General features: G+C 40.8%; 1 protein-coding gene, 2 long non-coding RNA genes and 1 gene segment (V, D, J or C); 3 read left to right on the forward strand and 1 right to left on the reverse strand.

The window, feature by feature from the left end:
• The first annotated feature begins 1257 nt into the window (after nt 1-1257).
• LOC125722728 (uncharacterized) lies at nt 1258-3647 on the forward strand. 2 transcript variants are annotated; one of them, XR_007386544.1, is made up of 5 exons: nt 1258-1501; nt 2289-2354; nt 2844-2885; nt 3197-3324; nt 3513-3647. It is a non-coding gene; the product is annotated as an uncharacterized LOC125722728 (long non-coding RNA). The 2 variants fall into 2 exon arrangements; XR_007386543.1 differs by having other exon boundaries at nt 1261-1501; nt 2844-3324.
• Nucleotides 3517-4273, reverse strand: LOC125722716 (serine/threonine-protein kinase PLK3-like). Its single transcript, XM_048998937.1, has 3 exons — nt 4220-4273; nt 4022-4112; nt 3517-3783 (listed from the first exon to the last, which is right to left on the reverse strand). Coding segments are annotated over exons 1-3 (330 nt in total). The 5' UTR covers nt 4221-4273; the 3' UTR covers nt 3517-3545.
• A 349-nt stretch (nt 4274-4622) lies between these two features.
• Nucleotides 4623-8369, forward strand: LOC125722734 (uncharacterized). The gene is made up of 2 exons (XR_007386556.1): nt 4623-7523; nt 8003-8369. It is a non-coding gene; the product is annotated as an uncharacterized LOC125722734 (long non-coding RNA).
• A 1836-nt stretch (nt 8370-10205) lies between these two features.
• LOC125722718 (Ig kappa chain V region K29-213-like) lies at nt 10206-11494 on the forward strand. The segment is given in 3 exon segments: nt 10206-10243; nt 10364-10413; nt 10962-11494. Coding segments are annotated over 3 exon segments (453 nt in total).
• Nucleotides 11495-12908: the final 1414 nt, after the last annotated feature.

A 12908-nucleotide genomic window follows, 5' to 3' on the forward strand; every position in this document is an offset into this window, starting at 1 on the left:
TCACTCCCACCCGCCCCCGCAATATTTCTGTCCAATCCCGCCCGCACCCGCAGATCCATTAACAGATATACTGTATGATTAAATAAGTTTATATGCATTCAATTTTTATTCCAGCAGAACAAGAACTGAATAAATAAAACAAATTCAACAAAAAATCACGAAAAAATGTAAACTGAGCCCAAAAACTAATCAAATGTGCAAATATCTGCAGTTATTAAAAACAACAATAAGCAAATTGATAGAACAAATGTTTAAATATCATTATAAACAAACAAGATCAGCTTAAAAACAAAAGATAACCCTGAACCCAATTTCAAAGAAATACATTCAAACTAGCTGAACATCACAACTTAATACAATGGCTCAGAACAAACACGAATATATAACACAAAATAAATGACATCAGTTACATTCTCCATCCTGCCAATAATCTTGGGATCCGCTGTCTATTTTTAGCCGCCCGCTCCCGCGAGATTTCCGTTGGGGCCCGCTGGATCCCAGCACCAATGCAGGGCATCCATATGCATAGCAAATTATTTTACAGTGCTATCTTGTATAATAGGACATAAACAGTGAATTTGACAGTTATCTTTTATTTTCACATCTGAACACAACACACGGACATTAAGGGATTGTTTGCATTTGCAACCAACCCCTCTGCAAAACCAAGCTGGAAGGCGGTACTGCTTCATGTTCACATGAGCTAGATGGCTAGTTAGGATGGATTCAGAATGCACTGTACTACAACTATAAATGACGTAACGTGATATAGTAAAACCGGCAATGCACATTTGCATTACTTTAAACGACAACTTTACCTGTTACTTACCAGAGTCGCCTATATCTTAGCGGAATGACAGCAGGCAGAAGGCGGCGCGTTTTCAGTAAGATACCGTGTTAAACTTATTTGCAGACACTTTTAACATAAACATTGGCAGCCATTAACTCATAGGTGGCAGTAAAGCTGAAATGACTCTTTCTGTGTTAAAAAAATGCAACACTGTCATTTTGATACTTTTTTTGTTTGTCTTTTACTTCCTCCCATTTGTCTGTCTCTGGTTATTGACGTTTAGGAGAGTGCCAAACACATTAACGATGCACATTTTTCAAATAAAGACAGACACAACACTAAAGAGATGAGAAAGACACAGTTGAATATGTAACATGCGTTTTATGCAGAAAAATAGTGTAGTTAAAACCATCTGGGATTTAAGAGGTTAAACTCAATTGGCTTGAGTGAAGCCACGCCCTCTCATAAGTGAAGAACAGGAATATTCCGGTTTTTCCAGGTTGCCTGAAAAAATGTAGTCACGTAGTTTTCTTAGACGGTGAACAAGTTGTATTACAAAGAGCAAAAAGTTTTTTCTTTTGGAGATACACCGAAATATTAAAGAAATATTCAGAGAGCGAGACAACATTGGTTGTGATGGCTGAACGTTTTTTCCTGCTACTAGTCACCCGTGAGGCACGGAGCAGCCGCGTGAGCACATTTTGACCAGAGGTACATTTTCCTTATTCGCTAAACGTGTGTGCAGTAAAGAGGCACAATTTAGTAATTTGGTTTAGAAATATGTGTATTTTGAGTGTATTATATAATTCAATACATTTCGGTATTGAAGTGAATGTACAATTCTTTATGCTGTAAAAGAAAGGTAACTAATACTTATCTCTCCGGAGTACCTGTTAAAGAAAGGTTATTTGTTGATTAGCCCACTTAAAAAAAAAATTGGTTCTCGTACTTGTTTGTAGATTTGCATTTTGTAAATTCCTCGTGTTTCAACATGTTTTAATACACGTTCTTTCTAGATATATATTTTAAAATCTTGGTTGTTCATTTAGAATGGAAATGACAAACAGAATATTGGTTTCAAATAGTATCATTTTTATATTCAAGAATGAAACATCAGTATCCAAATCCATGGTTAGGAAGGCATTTATGCGATGCACATGGATCAAGGAATTTACATTCTTGTACTTTCTTACATTTAATATATTTGAAATGCAACAAACTGGAAGAACTGAGGAGGCGTACTAAGTAGGTCTGCTCTCTTCGGTATGTATTTTCAAATATGTATTTTCTTACATATTTGAAAGTTCAAACAATCAATCAAATAAAAAAAATCACTCCCCCCCCTGATCCACCCCCTCCAAAAAAAAGGACATTATGTGTAAAAGTATTTTCTTTGATATAGTGTCATATATTTGATTAATTATAACTGTAATGATTAGACAGAGTGACTGATATAGTAAATATTGTAGTGTATTATAATACCTGTTTGCTTACGCAGGTCAGGTCCTTTTAGCGGGAACCTAAACTTCCTGGAGCTGCATTCGAATATCGTTGGATGTTGATGGTGAGTCACCCAAGGAACTAAACCGATTCTTGTGTTGACAACTCATATTCATTTAACTACCGGATTTGTGGTAGGACTGTTAAATTGTTTTATGCAGTTTACGTAACTAATTTGTATTTCATTTAAGTTGTTATATACTTACCCTTTCTTCACCTGAGTGGAGTTGGACTAAGAAGGGTAATCAAAAAACATATTGGAACTGGTGAACCTAAATCTAAAAACATCCCTAAGTGTAATCTACGGCCAATTACAATTTAATCTTGACGTAATTGGTTATTGATTCTAAATTTAGCTATGAAAGTCTAAACATACAGTAACTAAACCTAAAATAGGGTAAATTGGTTAAAGAGGAATTTAAATCTAGTTTTAATCAGAGAAACTAAGGGTATAAAACTTAAGCTCACAGATTCAGTTAATGTGTATTTTATGTTTGGTTGTGCATTTTATTTTCTGTGTATGTCTTTCCATTTTTCATCCCTATCCATAAAGCTGGAACTGGCGTGAACAGGAAGTTGGGGGAGGCACTCAATGGTAGGGCGTCACTGCACTTACTCAGTACTTCCTCTACAGCTCTCTGTGTAGAAAAATTGAGTTTTCAGTTACCATGGCATTCACAAGGTCCAAGGAGGACGACACTAATTCAGTATACCCCAGCTTTATCCATGCAAAACACCAAGACAAGCTTAAGCTACAGAATGGTAACAGAGATGGGACAGGACAAGGATTCACTATTGTGAATAGCACATCTTTACCTCAACCACTTTGACCAACTCGACCAGGTCAATTTGGCGTGACTCCACAGGCTGGGGGATCTCAAGACTGCTCTGCTTTGCATCCTCCAGTAAAGGCTCAACTGCGAGAAAGCATGGATTTGCCAGGTCAAGCGTCTGAGCCTGAGGAACTGAGAGATGATCTACTAGTGTGATTTATGCTGATGGAATTTACCTCTGGATCGCTTCTTTTGTAGCAGGTACATGAACCAGTTGAAAATCTTCACAAATCGATTTACTGCTTTAAGCTGCGGCGCTTTATCACAGCTACTAGCTGGCAGTGTCTTTGGAGTGAAGCCCTAGAGTGTTGGTTTAACATGCATCAGTTAAGCAAACCAATCCCATACATCCATCCATCCATCCATCTTTTGTTACTGTAATTTTATAGGAAGGGTAAATACCAGTGACCTCAGCAGACCAGCTAATCATCCACATCCCACCAGTTTGCAAGTGGACCAACCTTTGTGAAGAACTTGTGGCCACGGATATTCTGCGATGACGGGCGATCCTGTGGGTCGATTTGAAATATTTTGCCCATCAGTTTCCCAGCTTCAATACCGAGGTTCTGGGGTAGAATAAATTTAGCTTCTTTGATGTTCTTTATCATTTCACAGCGATCGTCGTGATCGAATGGGATTTCCCCAACCAGAAGCTGGTACCTGTAGTAAGAAAGGCAGCAAAGGTGTTTGAGGTCTTTCACATTTGACATAAAAATGCTGTGCTTCCAAAAGAGCAATTCCTCTCAACTGTGTGCCAGTATTCATTTTTCTTTTCTATTTCAAGTAGAAAAAAAAACATATTTATGTATGTTAGACGCATGTCTTCTTAAAATGTTAGACAGATTTTATTAGCCATGCTGATCTTTGGCCGGGAGGGGGGTTGACAGGGTATACGTACATGACACAGCCCAGTGCCCAGACGTCCGCTTCCCTTCCATGGCCCTCTCGTTTCCACACTTCTGGAGCCATGTAGACGGGAGTACCACACACTTCTCTACAACACACACAAATGGAAAACGTTAAGCGCACATGTGCTTTAGCTTGCTGTATAAACAAATTTGAAAGCTTAGCCAGGAATTCTGCAAAAAACACCTACTTCTCCCTCGGCTTCAGCTTGACCGCCAGTCCGAAATCCCCAATTTTCAGTTCCATTTGGTCATTGATAAATAAATTTTCTGAAAGACAAACAAATTTGCATTAAGGATAGACTCAAATACTTTGCCAAACTGCAGACTTTACCAAATTGATAAATTAACACTACACAGAAATCCAGACGACCTACACTCGCAATGCCATGTGAAATGCCAGCATTATTAAACAGAGAATTGAGTAAAGCGTGAGTGCATGTACACATACCGAACTAGATGTCCCTATGGACATAACATTGCCGGTAGATGTGTTTTATCCCCGATATCAGCTGTTGAATGTAATAGCGGACTTCGGGGTCAGAGTCCCGCGAGCTTTCAGGATGTCACCAAGTGTCTGGGCAGGGAGAAACAGAGGCAGCCTGATCCATCACAAAGTCTTTGCCTTAGTAAGATGTCTACAAAAGTCAGGGACTCACCTGCCTACTGCACAACTCCATGAAAATATACATGAACAGATCGTCTTCAAAAGAATGGGAGAAGCCCACAACGTTCTTGTGCCGTGGTTTTTTTTCAAAATCTCCACTTCTTGACACACCTGAGTGAAATATCAAACACCATCTCATCAAGTATTGTAACAGGGAAATGCAGATAAACTGCAAAGAGGGATGACATTAAGCACAATCCATACCACATACCTCCTCCAGTCCCCAGGAATGTAGAGGTATGACCATCACAGCAAAGGTGTCACCACTTTCAAGGTCGGTCATCTTGTAGCACTTGCCACAAGCACCCTAAAGAACATGTCAATAAAGGGCATTTCTGACTGACCCTGTTCAAGCATCTCCTCTCCGCAGAAAAAAATCAACTGTAATCACTTTCAACAACAACTTTATGGTGCACACCTGTCCCAAAAGCGGCCAAGACAGCTGGGCAATTTGAACTTGCTAGATGGATTACATCACCACATTGAAAATTCCATGGACGGAAAAAGAGGTGAACTTGCTAAGACATTGCAACAAAACACGGATAAAAACTTTCATTACAAGCAACTTCATTGAAGAAAAAAAACCCATCTCCGTTATGTACACCAAACATTCAGTTTCGGTAATGCAGTAACACATGCTCAGGAATAAAGACTTTTATGTAGTGTGCAGTGACTATCACATCATATGTTACTGCGGCTCTTTAGGCACTCAGCTATCGGTCTCACTTTGTCATACAGAACAGGGATTCATTTTCTGGTGAAAAACTTCCTATGTGGTATGTGATACCTCAGCTCCAAGATGTGGAGCAGTTATCTATTACACCGTAAGGCTGGATATTTTTACAAATAAAGGTGGCAATGGTGTCGGTTATTGCCTTAGAACGAGCTGTTAGCTGGCAGGGTGTGAAAATTAGGGCGTTTATTTTTTTTAAAGAGTTTTGTGTTATTTGAAAGCATTGTGAAATGTAAAAAAAAAAACAGTAATGATATGATGAAAATGGGAATACTGACGTTGACAATGCCAATATAATATTTTGGTATGTTAAGGCATGTTTGTTCTCTGCTTTAAAGAAAGGGGGATGTGTTGATATGTAGTGCAGTACTTTTGGTGACCAGCAGAGAGACCTGGAGGGTTGGGAGGAGGTAAAGACAAGGGGTAGGGAGACCGACGGCACAGAGCAGGTTGTGGGTTTGCATGGAAGATGTTGGTGGTTAAATAAAAGTTCATTGTTCATGAAACAAGGTCTCTTCAATGACATATGAACAACACAATGTATCTCTTCCTTCTCATGATAATCTGACTCGCCAAACATGCCTCCAGCTCGCGTGATGTGGCCGAGGGACTTGAGGAGAATTATACACTGACAGCAGTGGAGATGAGAGCGCACTTGAAATTATCAGGTAAGAGAGGGTTAATCGAGCAAAATGTACAATTATTGGTCAGATAATGTCGGTCAGATTTCTAAATAATTATGGCGTACGAATAATGATATATCCGTAAATCGTATTTTACCGATTTAAAGATGTTCATTATTCATTGTATTGTCACGCCCCCCTCGGGAGAATGCAGCGGCAGCAGCCACACCTGAGTTACGTCAACTCCCTGTTTAGTTCTGCTTGGCGCTGCATTATATGCAAGGTACTGTTGAGGGTTTTCATAAGAAGTACAGGGCGGTCTTCCTCCTGTCTACCCCGATCCGGTCCATCCGCCTGCTTTGCTGCCATTCCATCCCATCCCATCCTGATCCTCCCGGACCTCTTCCTTGTACTTGTCCTTCGTCTCGCATGCCACCTGTAGAACTGGCTTTTGGACTCGATTGTACTTGCTGATTCCAGTTCTGTTTGCGTGTTCCCAACAATAAACCCCGTACAGTACGTTGCCTTCTGTGTCTCTACCATCCTCTGGGGTTGCATGTTGTGCAGTACTGTAGTAGCTTGGATTCAACCATTAGATGGCAGTAGTAGCATATAGTTGGAGGGAAGTAGAAGAAGGCAAGAGAGGGAAGTTGAGTGTTTATGCGTTGTTCCCGGAGCTGATAAGTTAATAAATATTGAACCTCTTGCCATCCCCAAATGTGTCTCGGCTGACTCTCAATATATCAAAAGTACATACCGTCTATTTATTTATGTCTGCCCTTCAAACCGCTAGATTCCTTCACTAAGCAGGAAGTTTGTCACGACAGCTGACACCAAATCTCCTGCTGAGCTGGTTCAGACAGAACTATCCTCAATTCACCACGAGGGGGCGCCAACGCAGCAGCTTAGTTCTATTGTTTCTCTTTTTCAAAGACAGTTTTTCTCTTCACAAAAGGACAACTTAACTGAATAATGCACTTTCATAGTAATTGTTTTTAATCCGTGTTAATGTTCTGAACAATGACTACTAAAGGTTCTGTAAGGTTGTCCCACATACTATGGATTTTAAGTTTTTTATCAAGGTGTTAAAATGTACCATCTATTTTCTGCTGAAAGTTGCCAGTCCTGTGTTTTATGTCTAGCAATTTGTACAGTTTCTTCAGTATGGCGCATAAACACATGCCATCATCTATAGTATGAGAATCTCCTCCAGAACTCTGCATTTCCTCAAGATTTTTTCTCATGAACCTTAATTTGCCAAGCATGTATTGACTGGGCACAGTACAGTGGTGCAATTTCTGACAATGAAAGAACATCATGGACCCCTACTCCCCATTCCTTAACCCGATCGAGGGGCTCTGCTCAGCATGGAGTTAGAAGGCTTACGATCGCCAGCCACATGCTCAGATGACCCTGCTGGCTGACATGGATGCAGCATGTGAGGACATTACAGCAGATGCCTGCAGAGGCAGGTAAGACATTAGAAAAGATTCCTTTTTTTCTTATGTTTTATTCTTTCTGTTTTTTCTTATGTACAAATACATAAGTGCACATTAGGATGCTTTTTCACTATTACGTAAGTTCCCATGTGAACAGCCAATCAGATCAGCCTGATGTGTGTCTCTCTGTTTCCTCTCTGTTTCCTGCCCTTTCATCCCGACCATGACCATGATCTCTCACTTAGCAGCAGAGCAGTTTATTCTAAACAGTGGAACCGCAAAGATGTTCAGACTCTTTGGTCTTCTCATTTTCATTAGTAGGGTTCTATACTATTAAATCATATTTTGTGGGGATTTTTATATATCCTGTACGATGTGATTAGTGTAATAAGTATTTGGCCATTTAATCTTCATCATATGTAATGGGTATTCTGATTATTATTATGATATTTATTTATTTGCTTGTTTGTTTGTTTGTTTGTTTATTCATTTGTGTTTCTCTCTTTTTCCAGACACTTCACTGGCTGTGGATGTTGTTCAGCCCAGATACCTGATGAGGGTCCAGCATGGAGACAGTGTGACCCTGACATGCTTCCGTCCAGAAGATATTTCTTTTGCAGTTTGGTTTTAGCAAGCTGCTGGTCAGAAGCCCCAGCTCATGGCGAAAGCACTTCTCTACGTACCTGGTGAATTTTACAAGGAATATAAAAACATAAAACGTTACTCCTTACTGAATGCAGAGGGGAGTTTTAACCTCACTATTTCTAACGTGGAGCCGTCAGATTCTGCAGTGTATTATTGCGCTGCTCTGTTCTATAATGAAATCGCATTTGGAAATGGAACCTTTGTCATAATCACAGATAAATGAGATTCCAACTATTTTCATATTTGCTTTATGAAAGTGTCAATAATATTGTCCTTTGACAAACATTTTTGACAGTTGAGCTCTGTGTCAATATAAAATTAACCAACATAGTTGATGTAGATTGCGAGTATTGGTCCTTGAATGTTTTTCTATATACAGCATTAAACAAAAACATTTATAAAAGCTTTCCAATTAGAATTATAAACTTTTTATTATTATTACACGCATAAATAGCTGAAATATGTAAAAATAAGTATACAAGAATACAAATTAATAGGAGGCATTACGTATCATCTTACTTGTGTGAAGTGGATTTAGTTATGTGTATACAGTTATGTGTTGGACCCCTCCTGATGTTATATTTATACATGAACATGCACTGCATCACATCATTATACAGTTTGTTACATTTATACATGAACATGTGCTGCATCACATTATTTCACAGTTTGTTACATTTTGCTTGCTGTCAGAAATCTTCAGCCATATGGAATCTTCAGATTTGGAAAAATGTTACACATTGCAGCCTCTTTCAAATAAATTAAAGGAAAATGTTTACATTTCAGTTTTGAGTTGATATATATATTACTGCGTAAAAGTCTTAGGCGACAAAGAAAATATATTCTTAAAATTTTTTAACTCAACAGTCAGTGTATATTGTCTCAGAAAGACATGCTATAATATAAGAGTCGGATATGCACCATTCAGAACTGGTTTGAGAATGGACCTTAAATTTCAATTAATTTTGTTCATCTGAAATAAAGTTGAATCGCTGTTGAAAACAGGATGCAGAATTACAATTCATTTTTGAATTTAAGGAAGCAGAATGAATACGTATTTGAATTCAAATAAATTCATATACATACAGTACATATAGCTACAATATAGCTTTTAGCTATACAGCCAAATATTTAAATATGAATTACACATAAGCACATTAACATCGTTGTGTATCACTATTATAATTTTATTCAGAATGAAATAATGCAACATTTGAAGTGTCACCTAAAACAATAATTATACTGTCATTTTGTGCACCATGGTGGATCTGCTCATAGTAAGAGCTGAGTGTCTCTCCTTAGAAGTCAGTGTTGGCTGCAGTGACTGCAGTTTCTAACCTAGGAAACGTCCCAAACACTTTTCCTGCATCAAAAGTCAAACTAGTCCCTATTCCTGCCATGAAAGCTTCACATAATGTCACCGATAACTGAGCCAACCATGTTTATCAGAGGATGCCAACCCTTTGGCTGCAGCTTTCTCTGCACACGCTGAGAGAGTCTTCAGTGTAGCAGGAAAAGATTTCAGGCCAGAAGATTGCAGATTAAATCATGAAACCTTTGAAGATATTATGCTAATCAAATGTAATATAATAATAAATGTAATCATGTTTATTTGAATAAAGCATAATTGCATTTGCCATGATGTCTTGCTTTTTGCTGTAGTGCTATGGTAGAAGGGAAAAACTTACTTTTCAACACACAAGAAAATAAATAGTAGAAACCGCATGAAACCAAGTAATTCCTTTTGCGATGCACACTTCCTATTTAATGTTTAAAAAATAGACAAACAAAATGGTCAACATAAGCCAGAGGGATATTGATAGTCACGAAAATCATGAAAATATAAAATACACTTTACACACTTCATTTCTTTACATTGAAATTAATTAAATTCATCTACCTTCATGCACTAACATCAAACATATGATTATACAATTATAATGTTTGTTCTTATCATATAATGTTTGTTATTGTCATGCCCATGCAGGCGGAACCCACCGACTAGCCCGTCTCGATCACGCTCACATGGGCGGGACCAGCCAGATGCTCCGTAGAACGCTTAATGACGGAATGGATTTAAGCACTGAGCTCCATCGGGACATTGCGAAGTATTGAGCCATGCTATTGAGCCATACCGAGCAATCTATTGTCTATCGTCTACCCGTTGCTTCCTACCTGTTCCGTCCGCCCAGTGTACTTACCTTGTCTGTTCCTCTTCCTCTTCCCAGACCCGTTCCCGAACCTGAACCTCCTGCCCCGCTGAGACCGGCTTCTCCTGGTACTCTTTCCCTGTGTTGTCATGTCCCGTGTTTGTTCCTCTTTCGGCTTCGGACACATGCTTCTGCCCCTCGACCATTCTCCTCGCTTAGCCCCTTTCATTGCTACGTACTAGTGCTGCCAATAAAACTTCTGGCTGCATGCAATTCTGGATCTCCGTTCCACTTCTTGGGCCAGTGTTACAGTTATAATATAATCTTTGTTATCATATAATGTTATCAATGTATATTAAAGCTGTTAAGGTATGTTAGGATATTAAGGTATACAAATTACATGGTGATTATGAATGTTATATGAATGCATTGTAAATGTATAATGTAGGTGCAGTTAATGTAAAGTGTTACTGAATATATACTAATAAATAGTTATACAACAAAAAGAGACAAGAATGTCAACTATTCTCCAAGAAGTTACTTATTTTATGGATGGATAGAACAACATGACATCCATTCCAAAATATTTCTAAAATCGGCAAGAAATATTTTTCAGGATCTGTGTTTTCCATTGTGACTCTCAAAGCGCTGTCATCATGAACATTTTGCTTTTCAGGTAAAGACTCCAACAGCAAGACTGTGGTACAGCAGCCTGTGTCTGACACTGTGTCTGACACAGACTCTGTGAGCCTGCAGTGTACGATAGAGACTGGGAGCTGTGCAGGAGAACACAGTGTTTACTGGTTCAGACATGGATCAGGAGAATCCCTTCCTGGAGTCATTTACAGCCACGGAAACAGGAGTGATGAGTGTGAGAAGAGCCCTGAGGCTGGATCTCCTACACGGAGCTGCGTCTACAGCCTCCCCAAGGGGAACCTCAGCCTCTCCGATGCTGGGACTTACTACTGCGCCGTGGCCATGTGTGGGGAGATGCTGTTTGGCAATGGGACCAAGCTGGATATAGATGGTAACACCCAGTGAGGGGAGATGCTGTTTGGGAACGGCACACAGCTGGATATAGATGGTAACACCCAGTGAGGGGAGATGCTGTTTGGGAACGGCACACAGCTGGATATAGATGGTAACACCCAGCGTGGGGAGATGCTGTTTGGGAACGGAACACAGCTGGATATAGATGGTAACACCCAGTGAGGGGAGATGCTGTTTGAGAACGGCACATAGCTGGATATAGATGGTAACACCCAGTGTGGGGAGATGCTGTTTGGGAACGGCACACAGCTGGATATAGAGTGTAACACCCAGCGTGGGGAGATGCTGTTTGGGAACGGCACACAGCTGGATATAGATGGTAACACCCAGCGTGGGGAGATGCTGTTTGGGAACGGCACACAGCTGGATATAGATGGTAACACCCAGCGTGGGGAGATGCTGTTTGGGAACGGCACACAGCTGGATATAGATGGTAACACCTATTGTGGGGAGATGCTGTTTGGGAACGGCACACAGCTGGATATAGATGATAACACCCAGCGTGGGGAGATGTTGTTTGGGAACGGCACACAGCTGGATATAGATGATAACACCCAGCGTGGGGAGATGTTGTTTGGGAACGGCACACAGCTGGATATAGATGGTAACACCCAGTGAGGAGAGATGCTGTTTGGGAACGGCACACAGCTGGATATAGATGGTAACACCCAGCGTGGGGAGATGCTGTTTGGGAACGGCACACAGCTGGATATAGATGGTAACACCCAGCGTGGGGAGATGCTGTTTGGGAACGGCACACAGCTGGATATAGATGGTAACACCCAGCGTGGGGAGATGCTGTTTGGGAACGGCACACAGCTGGATATAGATGGTAACACCCAGCGTGGGGAGATGCTGTTTGGGAACGGCACACAGCTGGATATAGATGGTAACACCCAGCGTGGGGAGATGCTGTTTGGGAACGGCACACAGCTGGATATAGATGGTAACACCCAGCGTGGGGAGATGCTGTTTGGGAACGGCACACAGCTGGATATAGATGGTAACACCCAGTGTGGGGAGATGCTGTTTGGGAACGGCACACAGCTGGATATAGATGGTAACACCCAGTGTGGGGAGATGCTGTTTGGGAACGGCACACAGCTGGATATAGATGATAACACCCAGCGTGGGGAGATGTTGTTTGGGAACGGCACACAGCTGGATATAGATGGTAACACCCAGTGAGGGGAGATGCTGTTTGGGAACGGCACACAGCTGGATATAGATGGTAACACCCAGCGTGGGGAGATGCTGTTTGGGAACGGCACACAGCTGGATATAGACGGTAACACCCAGCGTGGGGAGATGCTGTTTGGGAATGGCACACAGCTGGATATAGATGGTAACACCCAGTGTGGGGAGATGCTGTTTGGGAACGGCACACAGCTGGATATAGATGGTAACACCTATTGTGGGGAGATGCTGTTTGGGAACGGCACACAGCTGGATATAGATGGTAACACCCAGTGAGGAGAGATGCTGTTTGGGAACGGCACACAGCTGGATATAGCTGATAACACCCAGCGTGGGGAGATGCTGTTTGGGAACGGCACACAGCTGGATATAGATG

The sequence above is a fragment of the Brienomyrus brachyistius genome, unplaced genomic scaffold (genome assembly GCF_023856365.1).
Source record: "Brienomyrus brachyistius isolate T26 unplaced genomic scaffold, BBRACH_0.4 scaffold41, whole genome shotgun sequence".
Taxonomy (NCBI): domain Eukaryota; kingdom Metazoa; phylum Chordata; class Actinopteri; order Osteoglossiformes; family Mormyridae; genus Brienomyrus; species Brienomyrus brachyistius.